Source organism: Megachile rotundata, chromosome 11 (genome assembly GCF_050947335.1).
Source record: "Megachile rotundata isolate GNS110a chromosome 11, iyMegRotu1, whole genome shotgun sequence".
In the NCBI taxonomy this organism is placed as follows: Eukaryota; Metazoa; Arthropoda; class Insecta; order Hymenoptera; family Megachilidae; genus Megachile; species Megachile rotundata.
In genome coordinates, this window is record NC_134993.1 from 11801057 (window position 1) to 11820738 (window position 19682).

Below are 19682 nucleotides of genomic sequence, written 5' to 3' on the forward strand. Positions count from 1 at the left end.
TGATAAATTATATTGTACTTGTAATTCTTTTTGACCGTGTGTAGATACTTCAGCTTTTTTATATTGAGATGATTTGAGAATCTGTTATCTTTATTTTATAGTAGATAATTTACACAGGAATTCTATTGTTCAAATTTGTTAACATTTTTGGTTAATATTTTCTTTGTGAAAGTTCTCAAATTTTGTTCCATTAAAAATATTGGAAATTTGTTACTTTTATTTTGAAGAAAATTAAATAAGAATTTTACTAGTTTCATTTTGGGATATTTTTTAGTTAATTAGGTACTCTTTAATGTTTCTGTCTAAATTGTAAAATTTGAACAATTTTTGCTTCTGTAAAGAATAAAAAATAATAAGATGTTCAATTTAACCAACTTTTACTTTTAACAATTTTTAATTTGAACAATTTGATCAATTTTTATTTATAACAATTTTCAATTTTTGCTTTTCATAATTTAAATAGATGTTGTACAGGTTTCTTTCCTAATTCAAATAATATTTAAAAATATTTTACTTTAAAGAATATTTTTATTAAAAATTTGTTAAAACGAATATTTTACTTTCAAGTATCAGAAATTATATAGAAATTAACAGCAGTAATAAAATTGTGAGAATGTTAAGAAAATCGTACGTTAAAATATTAATTCCAACAATGAGATTGAAGAAACGGTTTCGTCCGAGAGAATTAGGAATGTTTCTGAGGTTCGCTGCAACATTGTCGCCATCGCGCGAGCGAAACGCTCGATGGAAACGATACATTGTTTCATGGGACGTCTGCATCGCCAGTTCCATTTAAATCAGTGTCGCTCATTTTGAGGATCACTTAAAATATCTTACGATAATATACATACAGTGAAGACGTTACCGTGAAAGACCGAAATCTGGAGAATGTCAACATTCACATAGTCGCTTGGTGTATGTCCGAAATATTTGCTAAATACCCTTATTTCTGACTTACACCGGTAAATGTCGACAGTCACCATGCACTAATGGTGAATGTTGAACATGTCGGAGATTTATATTTTCTTCTCCGTAATTCAGTCGCTATAAAACGTCACAAGGGTGACGTAACTTTTTCGCCTCTCTTTCTGAGAGGAGAGACCAACAATTTAAAACACATAGTACATTCTAAGCATACGTGTTCTTCCTCCGTGGCCTATTCTGGCGCGAGTTTCATATAATATACTGAACAATTTTTCATTGGTAACATAATACTGTATATTCGTTTCCCCTGATTTTAATGGTACAATTAATTTCCTTTCATCATTAATTTTTAAAACGTCAAAACGTTTTAATCGTCTGTAATCCAAAGGTGTGTTGCACTTAGTTTTAGCAGAAACCACTTCGGAAAGTATTTTAGAGTACTTTTCTTGAGAAAAATAAAAACAATTGTCTTCTCGTTTACCCGCAATTAATGCATTTAACTTTTCAAGAAAAAGATCACGATTATGGAATATAATATTTTCATCGCTCGAGCTATCGTTCGAGATAAAACGAGTTTTATTTAATTTATTCATTTGTGCCCATTAGTTCCTTTACATGGACACGGATGAATGTCGCAAAGAGCATATTGGATGAACTAGATAAGAGATTATTAAATGAAAAAAGTAGATGAAGTACGTATAGAGGGAAAGAGATCATTTTGTGACGGGAGATTATTTTATTATAATACATTATCGTTGCACTGTTAGGTTTTATTTGTTTTCGATTCAAAAATTTTTTAAGGAGGAGGTAAACGTAGAATAGATGGTATTTTTCATTTTTGAAGATTTTTCAGGGGGTAGTTTTAGAAGATGGAATTTTAGGGGTTGGAGATTTTAGAATTTTAGGAGTTTAAGGTTTTGGGAATTTCGGGGTTGATTTTAGATTCTTGGGAATTTGGGGAGTAGAAAGTTTAGAATTTTGAGAATTTGGGGGTTGGAGATTTTAGAATTTTGGATAATTAAGCTTTTGGGATTTTGGGGGTTGGAGAATTTAGAATTTTTCGAATCTGGGGTTTTGGGAATTTGAGGGGTGGATTTTAGGATTTTGGGAGTTTAAGGTTTTGGGGATTTGGGGTTGCAGATTTTACAATTTTGGGAGATTAGGGTTTTGGGAATTTGGGGGTTGGATTTTAGAATTTTGGGAGTTTAAGGTTTTGGGGATTTGGGGGTTGCAGATTTTACAATTTTGGGAGATTAGGGTTTTGGGAATTTGGGGGTTGAATTATAGAATTTTGGGAGATTAGGGTTTTGGGAATTTGGGGGTTGGATTTTAGAAATTTGGGAGATTAGGGTTTTGGGAATTGAGGGATTGGAGATTTTAGAATTTTATGAGATTAGTATTTTGGCAATTTAGGGGTTGGATTTTTAAATTTTGGGAATCTAAGTTTTTGGGAATTTGGAGGTTGGATTTTAAGATCTTTTAAATCTCAAGTTTTGGAAATTTTGGGATTGTATTATAAAATTTTAGAAGGTGAAGGTTTTGTGAATTCAAGGGTTGAAGATTTTAGAATTTTAGGAGGTTAGTGTTTTGAAAATTTGAAGATTGAAGATTTAACAATTTTTCGAGGTTAGGGTTTTGAAAGTTTGGAGGTTGGATTTTACAATTTAGGTAATTTGATAATCTCATTATTAAATATTATAACAAAGAAAGAAACAAAGCAAATCATAAGAAAAATATTCTTTAAGCTACATTACAAACAAAATGGCCTCCTCGAATTTCCAACAGCTTCATCATACCTTTATTATATCAGTGAACATAATAATCAATGACAATATACAATTATTACTAATCACCACATAAATAGCAACGTTCTAATCATAGTTATTTAATACACAATTATTAATACCATTTCACATTATTAACAATGTCTAATAAATTTCCTATTATTCGAATAAAAATTTGTTCGAAATTTCAGGGGAGACCCAGTACGAGGATCCGCAGGTGCAATTCACTCGTTCTATTCCGGACGAGGTTATCAGGTGAGCTTAAAAAATTAGCATGCATCAGGGTTACACGGTGACCGGCTGACTGTAATCCCTGAAATTTTTGGAAGAGAACGATATAATTTAAAAGTGGAATTTTCTGCAGTCGACGTGAAGGGGTTTCTGCATTTTGTAGATAACTTGTTACATTATTTCGGTTTCTCTTTTGTGTGTACTTGATTTTATATTTGGGGGATCTAGGGAATTGAGGAATTTTAGAATGTTGCAATCTTTCAATTTTACAACTTTGTAATTTCAGAATATTAATTTCAGAATATTTGAATCCAAAAATTAAAAAATTTGAAAATTTAGATTTTAACAATGTTAAAAATGTACAATCCTGAATAAAAAATATTTCATTTCCAGTGTTTACGAAGTTTACGTAAAGGAAGAGAACTCAGGACCTGAAAACCGAAACGACGTGACAGTCGTACCAAATTTACAATCCACAAATGATCACCAATTAATTCAAGTAATTAATTACTAAATTAATATCTACCATGAAACATTCATCTTTTCATTGCATTCAAATTAAGAGTGCATAATTACTCTTCCATTAAAATATTAAATATTATTGTGGCTTCCTGTAACTGATATTAATTTGATATATAATTAAACAACTAAAACTCTTAATTATTAAATTATTCATAAACGTTGCTGACACGTGTTACATATGTAACATATTAAAAATTCATTTTAAATTGCAAATTTTTATATTTGCATTGCATATTTTTTTTTTTAATACAAAAATTTATATTTTTAGAATGAATTGCATTTGTTAAATAAATTGTATTCTTTTTTTTATACAACAATTTGCATTTATAGAATGAATTGTATTTTTTTTTTAATACAAATATTAGCATTTGTAGAATAAATTGTATTTTTCTTTTAATAGAAAATTTTGCATTTTTAGAATAAATTATATTTGTTAAATAAATTGTATTCTTTTTTTTATACAACAATTTGCATTTTTAGAATGAATTGTATTTTTTTTTAATACAAATATTAGCATTTGTAGAATAAATTGTATTTTTCTTTTAATAGAAAATTTTGCATTTTTAGAATGAATTATGTTTGTTAAATAAATTGTACAACGCAATTGCACAATTGGCCTCTGCATATAATTCATCTGTACATAATTCATACTATAATTAGTATAATCACTATTAAACTTCATTTGTCCAAACGAAGGGTGACTGCATGAACCTGGATGTAGCGATAGATTCCGAAGTAATTAATATCGACAACACCGTGGCGAAATTTCTGAACAAAGATGCGTTCAAATACAAAGTATAACATATTAACATTTCTTATATCATTTATCCTTAAATTATTTATAGATTATTCATCTTATTTATCCTTAGATCGTCGATCAAAGTGTCAACACTACGGACAACGTTATGGTGTACTCGGACCCCGTGGTTGAGCGGCCATCTTCTTCCGCCACGCACCTCATCGACAAAGATGACCCCCGTTCCAAACTCCATTTTGTCAAGTATCTGAAACGGGACGGTAAAACGCTGAAAATCTGGGAATGTGGAATTTGTGAGTAATTACTTTAAACCCTTTACCCTCATTGAAAAAAACGCAAAACAGAATTTGTTTAAATTTTGCAACATTCCATAACAAATTGTCGGAATAAAAAAAATATTTTAAAATAGCCCAATCCTTTGTGAATAAAACAGAAAAAAATTTAGCTAAATCGGTTGAGTAGTTTCTGAGAAAAAAATTCGTGAGTGAAGCCTATTTTCGCAAAAGTGGGCAAAAATTGCAAACTTTGAAGGCTTGTTATTCCTTAACAAATTCGAAACCGGCAAAATGATGACTTAAACCCCCCCTAATTTCACGGGGACTACGACATATTTCGATTGGAGCAAAATCGCAGATGGTGGGGTCCAGTAGTGATGGGTTTGACGTGGAATGACCTAATGTGTATAATGTATATAGTGATGTATATAATAACGTATACCTAACAATATACATTATTACATCACTACACAATTTTATTACAACAATAAATAAATATTGATTGAATCAGTATAAATATATTAAAGCAAATATAAAAATATTACAACAAATACTGTAACCTAACCTGAGGTCCAAAAGTGATGGGTTTGACCCACTAGTAACATGATACTTAGTTACATGCTATAAAATGACTGATATATGTAGTGTCTAATAACATGTACATATTCTTAAATAATATCAAATAGTGAATTAAAAATATTCAACGCAGGTTCCAAGGAGTTCCGGCATCAGTACACGTTGATGAGACACCTGCCAACGCACACCGACGAGAGGAACTTTAAATGCGAGGCTTGTGGCAAAGCTTTCCGCCAATTGTCGACACTGAGCCAACACAAAGCGATACACAGCGACGCTAGGCCTTACGTCTGTGAATTTTGCAAGAAGACTTTCAACAGGTTAGCATCGATACGCCATCTTTTTCCGCGAAATGGCTCGGCAGCAAATTGCAAGTACAATTTCACTCGGGTTAAAAAATAATGACCGTGCTTCGCCGCGGATCATTAGCGTTCTGAATCGCGATTGTGAGATAAAGAGCAGAAAATTTTAACGAGCACGATGTTTCTGTCGGTTTAGAAATTAATGTTAATGGAGCATTTTTAATGGTGGCTCGTTTAAATGCGTTTGATCTCGATTATTTCGGATTTCAATTCTGTAATATCCATTCATTTATTTATTTATTCATGAATTTTAAGGAATTTACTATTTTTATTTTTGCAGAGTGTCCACGCTGATATCTCACCGCAAAACACACTCCGAACACAAGCCCCACAAGTGTCAAGTTTGCGGAAAAGGATTTCATCAAAAGGGTAATGAAATTTATGAAAAAAAAAAATAATAACGCTTACGTGTCCACACGTTCGCTTTGACATCGAAAATTCGCATCCAAATAATTGTGTTCGTTTGTCAGGCAATTTGAGAAACCACGTGTTTACCCATACGAACGAGAGGCCGTATAAATGCGAGCTTTGCGGCAAAGGCTTCAATCAGATGTCGAATTTGGTCTGCCACAAGGTCAAAGCGCATGCACACGCGGAGAAAATGCAGTACGTGTGCGGAATCTGCGGCAAAGAGTTCCCGCGTCGGTTCGCTTTGAGATCGCACGAGGAGTACAAGCACGGCATCAAATATCGACATCCAACCACGCCGCAGCCGGGAATCAACGATCCGAACGTTATAAGAAAGTAGGTAGACGTCGCCGGAATCGCGGCGATATAGAACGCTTAATTTGCTCCTTGACGGACAGTCAACGCTCCTCTTTTCCCGACGTTAGAACGCAGACAGAATGTTGATCTTTCTCAGTCAGCAGAAAATTTCACGCTTCCTTTCCTGTCTTTTTACCCTCTTGCGTAAATTGATCCTAGAGGGATCTCACGGTGACGTTATCTGATGCTGTTAGGTTAGCTTGTCGAATGGAGTATTTTCTAAACTGTTTTCAGCACGTATCGATGTCGAACCGTGAGTTAGCGAGAAGTAGTCACGTTGGAGTTTATCGAGCTAATATGAGTTACAATATTAAATGTTTGTACTAATTTTAAATAATTTAATTTCAGTAAGAATGTTAGGATCGTGCAGCTGCCCAACGGGGATCGTAATCAGACCATTGATGTCAGAGACAAAGATCCTCTTATCTCGGTTAGTAATTAAGAAATTCATTATTCATTAAACTTAAGAACAAATTTTTTAACTTACAAGATTTGGAAGTTGGAAATATCATACTTGTAAATTTTTGAATATAGAAATTTTGGGATATCTAATTTGTACACTTGGAGATTGAAAAATATTAGGATTCTTAATTTAGAGATTCAAGAATATGAAATTTCCAGGCTTAGAGATTAAGGAATATCAAGTTTCCTTACTCAGAGATTCAGAAGTATCAAATTTCCAAGCTTAGAGATTGAGATACATCAAATTTCTTAATTTAAAGATTCAGGAGTATCAAATTTCCAAACTTGGAGATTAAGGAATATCAAGTTTCCTTACTCAGAGATTTAGAAGTATCAAATTTCCAAGCTTAGAGATTGAGATATATCAAATTACCTAATTTAAAGATTCAGGAGTATCAAATTTCCAAACTTGGAGATTAAGGAATATCAAGTTTCCTTACTCAGAGATTCAGAAGTATCAAATTTCCAAGCTTAGAGATTGAGATATATCAAATTTCCTAATTTAAAGATTCAGGAGTATCAAATTTCCAAACTTGGAGATTAAGGAATATCAAGTTTCCTTACTCAGAGATTCAGAAGTATCAAATTTCCAAGCTTAGAGATTGAGATATATCAAATTTCCTAATTTAAAGATTCTGGAGTATCAATTTTCCAAACTTGGAGATCAAGGAATATCAAGTTTCCTTACTCAGAGATTCAGAAGTATCAAATTTCCAAGCTTAGAGATTGAGATATATCAAATTTCCTAATTTAAAGATTCAGGAGTATCAAATTTCCAAACTTGGAGATTAAGGAATATCAAGTTTCCTTACTCAGAGATTCAGAAGTATCAAATTTCCAAGCTTAGAGATTGAGATATATCAAATTTCCTAATTTAAAGATTCTGGAGTATCAAATTTCCAAACTTAGAGATTAAGGAATATCAAGTTTCCTTACTCAGAGATTCAGAAGTATCAAATTTCCAAGCTTAGAGATTGAGATATATCAAATTTCTTAATTTAAAGATTCAGGAGTATCAAATTTCCAAACTTGGAGATCAAGGAATATCAAGTTTCCTTACTCAGAGATTCAGAAGTATCAAATTTCCAAGCTTAGAGATTGAGATATATCAAATTTCCTAATTTAAAGATTCTGGAGTATCAAATTTCCAAACTTAGAGATTAAGGAATATCAAGTTTCCTTACTCACAGATTCAGAAGTATCAAATTTCCAAGCTTAGAGATCGAGATATATCATATTTCCTAATTTAAAGATTCAGGAGTATCAAATTTCCAAACTTGGAGATTAAGGAATATCAAGTTTCCTTACTCAGAGATTCAGAAGTATCAAATTTCCAAGCTTAGAGATTGAGATACATCAAATTTCTTAATTTAAAGATTCAGGAGTATCAATTTTCCAACCTCAGATATTAAGGAATATCAAGTTTCCTAATTTGGTGATTCAAGAATGTCAAATTTCCAATCTAAGAAATTCAGTAATATAAAATTCCTCAAACCCTCAAATCTCTAAAACCCTTCACATTATTTCCCAAATTCTCCATTACACAAGTCACTCATATAACTAAAAGCACTCGAATACCACAGCTCTCGAACTCTCTGTCACCGAAGTCGGACATGATGGAATCAGTAGTGATCGACAAAATCGACACAAAAGCAATGGACATGGCGCTCCTGGAGGGTCAAACGCCATTCGCCCTCTTCAAACCCGCCAAAGGAATTCCAGTTCTCGTCAAGATCTCTCCTACAGGAACCCACAAAAACGTAAACCATCAATACACCACCAATACAAACACTATTCCTCTATTCAACAAATTAATTCAAATACAGATCCTGACACCCGCCACAGCGGAAGATCTACGAATGGCGGGCAAGATGAGCCTAAGTCCAACCATCACATCCGACGCGGACCGGGTCAAAGCTGTCCAAGTGAAAGTACCCGTGGTAGCCACTGTCATTCAGAACATAGATCCTGATGGAAAGATGAATTTCATCGTGGAACCGCCTGGACCAGAAAATGAGCATGGTGAGGGAACTCCTTTATCTTTTTTCCGTCAAAGTGTCCGTCAAAGGAAATAAGCTATGTCCGGTGATGAATTGATGGATTGAGTGAAATGGGCGTTGTTTTATCGCAGTTATGGTTTAATCGCTGTTTGATTCATGGATCAGTGGTTCTCATACCTTGTCAGTGGTGTTTGGATCTTGTCTATGGACCTCATACCTTGTTGATGGTCCTCATACCTTGTCAATGGTGTTCATATCTTGTCAATGCACCTCATACCTTGTCAATGGTTCTCACACTTTGCCAGTGGTTCTCATACCTTGTCAGTGGTGTTCGTATATCTTGTCTATGGACCTCATACCTTGTCAGTGGTCCTCATACCTTGTCAATGGTGTTCATATCTTGTCAATGCACCTCATACCTTGTCAATGGTCCTCACACCTTGTCAGTGGTTCTCATACCTTGTCTGTGGTCTTCATATATCTTGTTAATGGACCTCATACCTTGTTGATGGTCCTCATACCTTGTCAATGGTGTTCATATCTTGTCAATGCACCTCATACCTTGTCAATGGTTCTCACACTTTGCCAGTGGTTCTCATACCTTGTCAGTGGTGTTCGTATATCTTGTCTATGGACCTCATACCTTGTCAATGGACCTCATACCTTGTCAATGGTGTTCATATCTTGTCAATGCACCTCATACCTTGTCAATGGTTCTCACACCTTGTCAGTGGTTCTCATACCTTGTCAGTGGTGTTCGTATATCTTGTCTATGGACCTCATACCTTGTCAATGGTTCTCATACCTTGTCAATGGTGTTCATATCTTGTCAATGCACCTCATACCTTGTCAATGGTTCTCACACCTTGTCAATGGTGCTCAACTAGGTCTCTTAGCTTGGCTGGCTATCAGCTGTTTGAAATCTGAGAACCATTCGAATTAGAAAACTGCTCAGAATCTTGGAACTATTGGCTCCTATTAATGACAACATTATGCATTGTTAAATAACAGTAAATCAGCATCTCAGTTTGTCAAGGTTTCTCCAAGTAAAGTCCGAATTTTGAGAACCACTCCCATTTTGTGGGAGGTGCGCCTTTAATATAAATTGCTGCTAACTACCCGTATAACAGCGCCAAATTTTTTTGCCATAACTCTCCAGCTTGAAAATTTCCTAAAGTCCCAAGATTCACCTAGCAAGCATTTCACCCCCTTATTTATCCCGCCACAAAGTAGAAGCAGTTTCCAAGGAAGAAAATTTCACCCCATAATATCGATAAGGTAATCGTTTCGTTACGATGTTAACTGGGCGATATCAGTCAGGAGCACATTCGCGCCAAGGGAGCCCGGTGCCGTTGTCCTTCCATAATTGGCTCGTTAAAGCGGTGATGTTTTTCAAAGTGTCGTTGCCAGTATGGTGTTTATTCGGTGTGTATTGTCGGCAGAGAGTCTGGTCACGGCATTGGATTCTCAGTTCACGTACACCGAGCCCCATAGGAACGAGCCAGATCGTCAGAATGGTCCTGTTGTGTCTACGTCGATGGAGGATTGCAACGAGTTGCTGGAACTGGCCGCCCAGGGTGGAATACAATTCGTGAGAGCCACCGAAGATGGGCGTTATGAGGTGATCAACGTTTTTGTCTTTGTTTTTATATTTATTTGTGCTTTGTTTTTATTGTTTATTTATAGTAGAGCGCTTTAGAGGTCGTTTGATCATTATTTAGATGATGAACAAGTTTAATTGCTTTGATAAATGTTTTTATGGGGACTTTTTATGATGACCTTGACCTTGATCTTAAACTTGATTTGACATAATGTACAACTTCAAATTTAACTTTGACATAAAATTTAGTGTTAACTTGGATCCAAACGTTAAGCTTAACTTCAAACTTGGTATGAAACTTAACCTTAAATTTAAACTTGACTTAAGGCTTAATTATCACCTTCATCTAACACTTAAACTTAACTTTAACCTTGACCTAACACTTGATCTTAATTTTAACCTTGTCCTAACACTTAACCTCCACTTTAACTTTGACCTAGCACTCAATCATAACCTCAACCTTGACCTAACACTTCATCTTATCTACAACCTTGACCTAACCTTAATCATAGCTTCAACCTCGATCTAACACTTAACCTCCACTTTAACTTTGACCTAGCACTCAATCATAACCTCAACCTTGACCTAACACTTGATCTTAACTACAACCTTGACCTAAGACTTAATCATAAATTCAACCTTGACCTAACACTTAATCATAGCTTCAACCTTGATCTAACATTTAACCTCCACTTTGACTTTGACCTAGCACTCAATCATAACCTCAGCCTTGACCTAACACTTAATCTTAACTACAACCTTGACCTAAGACTTAATCATAAATTCAACCTTGACCTAACACTTAATCATAGCTTCAACCTTGATCTAACATTTAACCTCCACTTTGACTTTGACCTAGCACTCAATCATAACTTCAACCTTGACCTAACACTTGATCTTAACTACAACCTTGACCTAACACTTAATATTATCCTCAACCTTGACTTAACACTTAATATTATCCTCAACCTTGACCTGAAACTTAACCTGAACCTTAACTATGATCTGAAACCTCAACTTTAACCTTAGTCTTAACCTTGATGTACACCTGAAGCTAAATTTAAACTTGATCCTAACCTTAAGCTTAATCTTGTCCTAACTTAAAGCTTGTCCATAACATTGACCTTAACCTAAAACTTGACCTTGGCCAAAAACTTTGCTCTTAACTTTGACCTTATACTTTAGCCTTGATCTTAACCTTAACTCTGGTCTAAAATCTAACTTTGACCTTCATCTTAGCCTTAACCTTGATGACAACCTAACCTTAATTTTATCTTCAGCCTTCATCTATAACTTAACCTTAACGTTGACTAACCTTGACCCTCACCTTAGTCTTGACCTCGATGGCAACCTAACCTTAATTTTATCTTCAGCCTTCATCTATAACTTAACCTTAACTTTGACTAACCTTGACCTTCACCTTAGTCTTGACCTCGATGACAACCTAACCTTAATTTTATCTTCAGCCTTCATCTATAACTTAACCTTAACGTTGACTAACCTTGACCCTCACCTTAGTCTTGACCTCGATGACAATCTAACCTTAATTTTACCTTCAGCCTTCATCTATAACTTAACCTTAACTTTGACTAACCTTGACCTTCACCTTAGTCTTGACCTCGATGACAACCTAACCTTAATTTCATCTTCAGCCTTCATCTGTAACTTAACCTTAACTTTGACTAACCTTGACCTTAGTCTTGACCTCGATGACAACTTAATCCTAATTTTAACTTCAGTCTTGTCACAACTTAGCCTTAACTTCCATCTAACACCTAACCTCCATCTAACACGTAATCTCCATCTAGCCACTAACCTAGCTAAACTTAATCTGAATCTTAACCTTAATCAAGCCTCAAAACTAGATCTCACAGCCGAATGTCGCTTCATAGGTGATGACAAACAGCGAGGCGAGAGATCTGATGGCGCAGAATTCGCACGATGTGACAATTCTGGACGGCGATGAAGCGGACGCGATCAATGTGGTGAATATGCGTGGCAACGGGGAAGTCATCATCGGGGATTCCGATAATCAGATCATGGTACTCGATTCCGGCACGACGCAGAAATCCATGTCGATGGATGGCATCGAGATCCTGGAGGACAAGGACATCCGAATCCTCGACAGCAAGAGCCTCGACGACCGCTTCGTGGACGGCATTAGCTTCCTCTCGCAGTCCAAAATCGATGATTTGATTCTTGGCCCGAAACCGTTGACCATTGAGAGCGGAGTCAACGTTGCTGAGGACGAGAGTGAGTCGCAATCCAGCTCCAATTTTAGGAAGCTTTGTTATTATACAAAAACAGCATGTACTAGTTTGAAGACTTCTCCCTTTTAAGATTTTCTATTGAAAAATATTTTATGACATTTGTTAATATTTTTAGATGATAACCTTCGGTAATACTTGTAATACATGACAATTTAATTTGCAAGTTATCGGTCACATTTTTCGAATGACCTTGAACATTAAATGGCTGCGCAGTCCGTAACCGTGAAAGATAATCGTGCGCAGTGAAGTTACTATAGACGAACAATAGTATGTCTATTATATCACCTTCATTGCGCAGGTTTATCGCGTTTCGTATCCTACTGCGCATCAAGGTCAATAAACTTCTTTCAAAGTAGTTGAACGACACCGTACTATTTGAAGCTTGCTATTAAAAATTATAGTGCTGCATTGATCGCACAAAGTTTGAACTAGATTATTCCTAATAAATATACGTGTATTTTAATTTTCTTGCAGCTATAGGAGTGCCATCGAGCCAGCAAGAGTTAACAAACATCCTCAGTCATCGAAGCGACATATCGACTCTATCGACAACGTCTCATCACGCCATATCGTCTCTTTTAATGAAGAATCACACTCCAATGTCGATTTTAAATGATACGTTGCCATACTTGAAGAGTAATACAAGCTTGACTGAGGATTTGAACATCCTTAATAGTTCTAGCATGGATGATCATCATTCGGTGTATGATACTAAAATGAAGTTACCGTCTGTGTTTGATGATAGTGAAGGGGATGCTGGGTTGATACCTATTACTCAGTCGGATATGAAGATTCTGGGGTCGATCGCTTCGAATCCGAAGGTAAGGTTTGTGTGGATAGGGGGAGGAAGTTTTGGGGGTCTGAGGGGTGATTTATTGGGATTTGGGGATTTGGGGATTTGGGGGTTTGGGAATTGGGGACTTACGAGTTGGGGACTTAGGAGATGGGGACTTAGGAGTTGGGGACTTAGGAGTTGGGGATTTAGGAGTTGGGGACTTAGGAGTTGGGGACTTAGGAGTTGGGGACTTGGGAATTGAGGACTTAGAAAATAAATGATTTGGGAATTGAGAACTTGGGAATTGGGGAGTTGGAAATTGGGGACTTGGGAATTGGGGACTTAGGAATTGGAAAATAGAGGATTTGGGAATTATGTATTTGGGACTTAGGAGTTGGGGACTTAGGAATTGGGGACTTGGGAATTGAGGACTTAGAAAATAAATGATTTGGGAATTGGGGACTTGGAAATTGGGGACTTGGGAATTGGGGACTTGGGAATTGGGGACTTAGGAATTGGGGACTTAGGAATTGGAAAATAGAGGATTTGGGAATTGGGGAATTGGGGACTTGGGAATTGGGGACTTAGGAATTGGAAAATAGAGGATTTGGGAATTGGGGAATTGGGGACTTGGAAAATAGGGGATTTGGGAATTGAGAACTTGGAAAATAGAGGATTTGGGAATTATGTATTTGGGACTTAGGAGTTGGGGACTTGGGAATTGAGGACTTAGAAAATAAATGATTTGGGAATTGAGAACTTGGGAATTGGGGACTTGGGATTTGGGGACTTGAGAATTGGGGACTTAGGAATTGGAAAATAGGGGATTTGGGAATTGACAACTTGGAAAATAGAGGATTTGGGAATTATGGATTTGGGGACCTAAAGATTTAGTACTTGTCAAGATCAAAATTTGAAGAATTTAAAATATTAAGATATTGAAATATTGGAATTTTGGTAATTTTGAACTTACAAATTTGAATCTTGGAAATTTGGAATTCTGGGACTTGAGGATTCTGGAATTTGGGACCTAGGGTGTTAGAACCTTGGAAGTACATATTTTGGGACTTACAAATTTTAGATTTAGGACTGGAGTACTTTGGAACTTTGACAACTTGACATTCTGTGATTTTGGGACTTGGATATTTGAATTTGGGACTTGATTACTTTGAAATTTAGAGATTTTGGGACTTGGAGTTGCTGAAATGTTGAGATTTATTGATTCGAGATATTAGAAGTTTGATAATTCAGTGATTTGAATATACAAATTTCTGAATATTGGGACCTAATCTATGATTTTGGAAGTTAGGGACTTGTGATTTTGGGACTTTGAGACGTGATGATTCTGAGATATTGGCACTTTGTTTCCGTGATGTTGGGACTTCAGAACTGGGTTAATAGGTTTTGGGAACTTCTACATTATAGAACTTGGAGTTGGGACTTGAAGATCACAATTTTGGGACTTACGTGTTTTGGAACTTGATATTTCTTTTGTGTCTTGATGATTCTAGGACTTTGGGACTTTGTTTCCAACTGGAATATTTGGTCGTGGAGATTTACACATTGTAGAATTTGGGTTTGGGACTTAAAAATCACAATTTTGGGACTTATCTGTTTTAAAACATCAAAACTCGATAATATCAGAACTTACAAACTTAGAGACTTTCTAAGTACAATAACTTTCAATCTAAAATTCTTTATAATTCAATAATTTCATACTTCTCTTCCAACTTTTGGGACCCAATGCTTAAAATTTAAAAAATTCTCCCTATTCCACCTTGAAAGCCCACAACTAAAACTTTATCCCAATAACTTAAAACTTTCCCCACATCAAAACTTCGAAACTACTGCCCAACTGCGCCCTCCAAATTTCTACATCCCCAAACCACCCCCATAAAATCAAACCCCTTAAAATCACCTCAGAAATAATAAGAATTTTATCCGAAAGGTCCTGGGCAGTAAACCGAATTGTCTCTCGTCATCGAAACTGTTTTCTGGTCTCGGCGAGGTGAAGATTCTGGGTCCAAAGAACCATAACCAAGAGCTGATGGTGTCCCAGTATCAAGAGTCGAAATTACTTAGCCCGTACGAGCAGTTCTTGAAGAGCACCGCCTCGAACATGAACGGCTGCGACACCAACGCCGTGAACGCTTCCGGTGGATGCAGGAAGGAGGTAAAGATCCTGGGCAAGAAGTTGGGAACAGGTATTATTACCAGCACGGTGGAGGGCAACGTTGTGGAAGTAGTCGAGGAGAAAACTAAGCTGGTAAGAAATTTCATGGTTACCTTCAATTTGTTCACTCATTAAGCGTATCGTCCTATCGCGTTTCCGTTTTCCCGCCGACGCGTTCACGCCGCGTTTGCCAACTTGGCAAAATCTGCCTTTGGGTATTTCGGGAATTAATTTCGGATTTTGGGAAATTAACGTCACTTTATCTTGTCGGTGAACTAGGTCACATGATCACGTAGAAAACAAGTATAATGTTAGTGGATGAATTTGTGGGTTAGGTTTGGGTGTGGATTACAGTAAATATTAATGAAGTATTGGGAATTTATGAGATATTCGACAATATTATTAATAATACAGTGACACTCCGTATATTGCCTCTCATTAAATTGCAGTAAAACCTAGTCATTCTAAATATTTTTTGCAAGTGTGTGGACTTGAAGCTTTGAGTTTTTGAAATATTGGGAATTATTTATAAGATATTCAAGGATTATTAATAATACAGTGACACTCCTTATATTGCCTCTCATTAAATTGCAGTAAAACGTAGTCATCCTAAATATTTTTTGCAAATGTGTAGACTTGAAGCTTTGAGTTTTTGAAATATTAGGAATTATTTGCACATTATATTGCATATTATATTGCATATTATATTGCATATTATATTGCATATTATATTGCACATTATATTGCACATTATATTGCACATTATATTGCACATTATATTGCATATTATATTGCATATTATTTTGCACATTATATTGCATATTATTTTGCACATTATATTGCATATTATTTTGCATATTATTTTGCACATTATATTGCACATTATTTTGCATATTATTTTGCATATTATTTTGCATATTATTTTGCACATTATATTGCATATTATATTGCATATTATATTGCACATTATATTGCACATTATATTGCACATTATATTGCACATTATATTGCACATTATATTGCATATTATTTTGTATATTATTTTGCATATTATATTGCATTTTATATTGCATATTATATTGAATATTATATTGCAGATTATATTGCATATTGTATTGCATATTATATTGCATATTATATTACATATTGTATTGCATATTGTATTACATATTATATTGCATATTATATTACATATTATATTGCATATTATATTACATATTATATTGCATATTAAATTACATATTACCTTCCATATTGTATTGCATGTTATATAGCATATTATTTTAAATGTTATTTTTTATATATTATTTTGAATGTTACTTTATGTATTTTGCATATTATCTTTCATATTATTTTGTATACTATTTTTATATTATTTTTTGCACATCATTTTGAATATTATTTTTTGTATATCATTTTTAATATTATTTTTTGTATATCATTTTAAATATTATTTTTTGTATATCATTTTAAATATTATTTTTTGCACATCATTTTGAATATTATTTTTTGTATATCATTTTGAATATTATTTTTTGTATATCATTTTGAATATTATTTTTTGTATATCATTTAAATATTATTTTTTGCACATCATTTTGAATATTATTTTTTGTAAATCATTTTGAATATTAGTTTTTGCACATCATTTTGAATATTATTTTTTGTAAATCATTTTGAATATTAGTTTTTGTATATCATTTTGAATATTATTTTTGTATATCATTTTAAATATTATTTTTTGTATATCATTTTAAATATTATTTTTTGCACATCATTTTAAATATTATTTTTTGTATATCTTTTTGAATATTAGTTTTTGTATATCATTTTAAATATTATTTTTTGTATATCATTTCGAATATTAGTTTTTGTATATCATTTTAAATATTATTTTTTGTATATCATTTTGAATATTATTTTCTGTATATCATCTTGAATATTATTTTTTGTATATCATTTTAAATATTATTTTTGTGTATATTATTTTGTATATTACTTCATATATATTGCACATTATGCATTTTATTATTTTGCACCATATCGTATATTGCTGTTTATATAACATTATATATAACTGTCTGCATAACATTGTATATTAAAATTGGAACAACTAATAAAATAAAAATAATTTTGTTCACAGTTAATGGACGGCGTAGGATCCCTCTGCAACAGCACAGACAGCACCGTGATATCGTCTCCTCGTTTAGATCGACAGATCCCGGAAAATGGCGTGCCAGACAGTTTCTTGCTTCAAGTAAACACCCCAGAAAGCCTTTACTATTCACAGACCGCTGAATTAGAGAACTTTTTTCCGATCTATGCAGGCCTGTAGCCCGTGTGGTTCTGATTTTCTGAATTTCGAGAACCGTTTGAAGGACACTTCGCCGGCCGGCCATTTTGAACGAACACAAAAGGATTCCACAGACTTTAGCTCCACCGGACTGCCGGATCTCGATTGACGAAGCTTTTCCTCGATTTAGTCGAAAAAACAGTTCAAAACTGCGGCTGTGATTTAACGCGTTGAGTGCCGTGCGCCGATTATGCCATATAACGCGAGGGGATAACATTTATCCAACGCGAACGATTACGATTTATAATAATAAATAATATCATTTATTATTATAAATAAAATAGAAATTAATAATGCAAACTAAAAACTTAACCACATTTTTTTATATTGCCGATTTCAAGATGTCCGCCGCGGTAGTCAACGCGTGAATTAGAAATGAAACTAGCGTCCTGTCGTTCGTAACTAGATAGAGCAATTAGAACAATTTATTTCATTCATTGTATTTTTTTATTTTTCTTCGTTTTTATTCTCTGCGGAGCTCGAGCGTTTCTCCGATCTTCGATTCGGCGATATATGAACAAATTTTTAGCACTCAGAACGAAGAACGTAGTTAGAAACAATTTTGTTTTTTTTTTTAACTTTTGGACATTTTTGATCGTCGACCAGTTTTAGTTGCGATTCGAGATTGTTCGATCGAGAACAAACATGAAGGAACATTCATATAAGGCGTAATAAGGATTTTATTGAGATTGTATTTTTGCACGATTGTACTGGAGCTGACGAGATGGCGGATGGGTATCGATCTTTTAAAACGGAGACAAATATGAGATAAATTTGTAGAGCAGTTTGGCTGGAGTCGGCCATCTTGTCGGCCATCTTTGCGCAACGTTTACTGGGTACCTGTTCGAAATACGCATTGTTTATTTTCCGGTTTTCTATTTTAGTACGGCAGATTACATTGTATAAATTCGAATAGTATTTTATACTTGAATTCCGAGGTTGGAGAATAAAATTGTATGCAGAAAATTTTCTTTGTATTCATTTTATACAATTTCCTTATTTTTTATTGTTGGAAATTTAGAAATTTGTTTTTGAATTTTGAAATTGTGGAAAAATTAGGTTTTTGGAATATTGGGAATTATTTATAAAATATTCATCAGTATTATTAATAATACAGTGACGCTCCTTATATTGCCTCTCATTAAATTGCAGTAAAACCTAGTCATTCTAAATATTTTTTGCAAATGTGTAAACTTGAAGCTTTAGTTTTTGAAATATTGGGAATTATTTATGAGATATTCAACAATATTATTAATAATACAGTGACACTCCTTATATTGCCTCTCATTAAATTGCAGTAAAACCTAGTCACCCTAAATATTAATATTTTCAAATGTGTAAACTTGAAAATTTAGATTTTTGGAATATTGGGAATTATTAAGAGTGAAGTATTTGACAAAATTATTAATATAGTGGGCACTCGCTATATTGCCACTAATTAAAGTGCAGTCATAAATCTTGTCACTACAATTATCCTTTTTGGAAATTGAAAATTTTTAGATTTTTAGATTTGGGTTTTTGAACGCTGACAATTATTTAGAAGGTAATCGACAATATTATAATTAATTCAGCAGACGCTCGTTATATTGCCATATATTAAATTGCAGTTATAAACCTAGTTTCAATTACTTTTTGCAATTTAGAAATTTGAAGATATAAATTTTTAGAATATTAAGAATTATTTATAATAATAATATTTAATATTATTATTAATACAGTGACTCTCGTTATATTGCCACACATATTGCAATATCATAAACCTAGTTATAATTATTATCCATCTGGAAATTTGAAGATTTGAATTTGTGTGATACTCAAAAATAAATTATTTTCTAATATTATTATTAATACAC

At 34.0% G+C, this 19682-nt stretch overlaps 1 protein-coding gene across 2 annotated transcripts in view; it reads left to right on the forward strand.

The window, feature by feature from the left end:
* Positions 1–18787, forward strand: part of LOC100876672 (uncharacterized) — a 20030-nt gene extending 1243 nt beyond the window's left edge. For both annotated transcript variants that reach the window (XM_076536979.1, XM_076536980.1), the window contains exons 2-17: positions 2900–2963; positions 3333–3438; positions 4158–4256; positions 4331–4511; positions 5203–5389; positions 5712–5800; positions 5902–6175; positions 6545–6626; positions 8242–8418; positions 8485–8680; positions 10101–10279; positions 12151–12511; positions 13003–13349; positions 15252–15569; positions 17620–17733; positions 17804–18787. In XM_076536979.1, the coding sequence (XP_076393094.1) occupies positions 2900–2963; positions 3333–3438; positions 4158–4256; positions 4331–4511; positions 5203–5389; positions 5712–5800; positions 5902–6175; positions 6545–6626; positions 8242–8418; positions 8485–8680; positions 10101–10279; positions 12151–12511; positions 13003–13349; positions 15252–15569; positions 17620–17733; positions 17804–17938 (2909 nt within the window). In that variant the 3' untranslated portion in view covers positions 17939–18787. The remainder of the gene's footprint in view (positions 1–2899; positions 2964–3332; positions 3439–4157; positions 4257–4330; positions 4512–5202; positions 5390–5711; positions 5801–5901; positions 6176–6544; positions 6627–8241; positions 8419–8484; positions 8681–10100; positions 10280–12150; positions 12512–13002; positions 13350–15251; positions 15570–17619; positions 17734–17803) is intronic.
* The last annotated feature ends 895 nt before the right edge of the window (positions 18788–19682 follow it).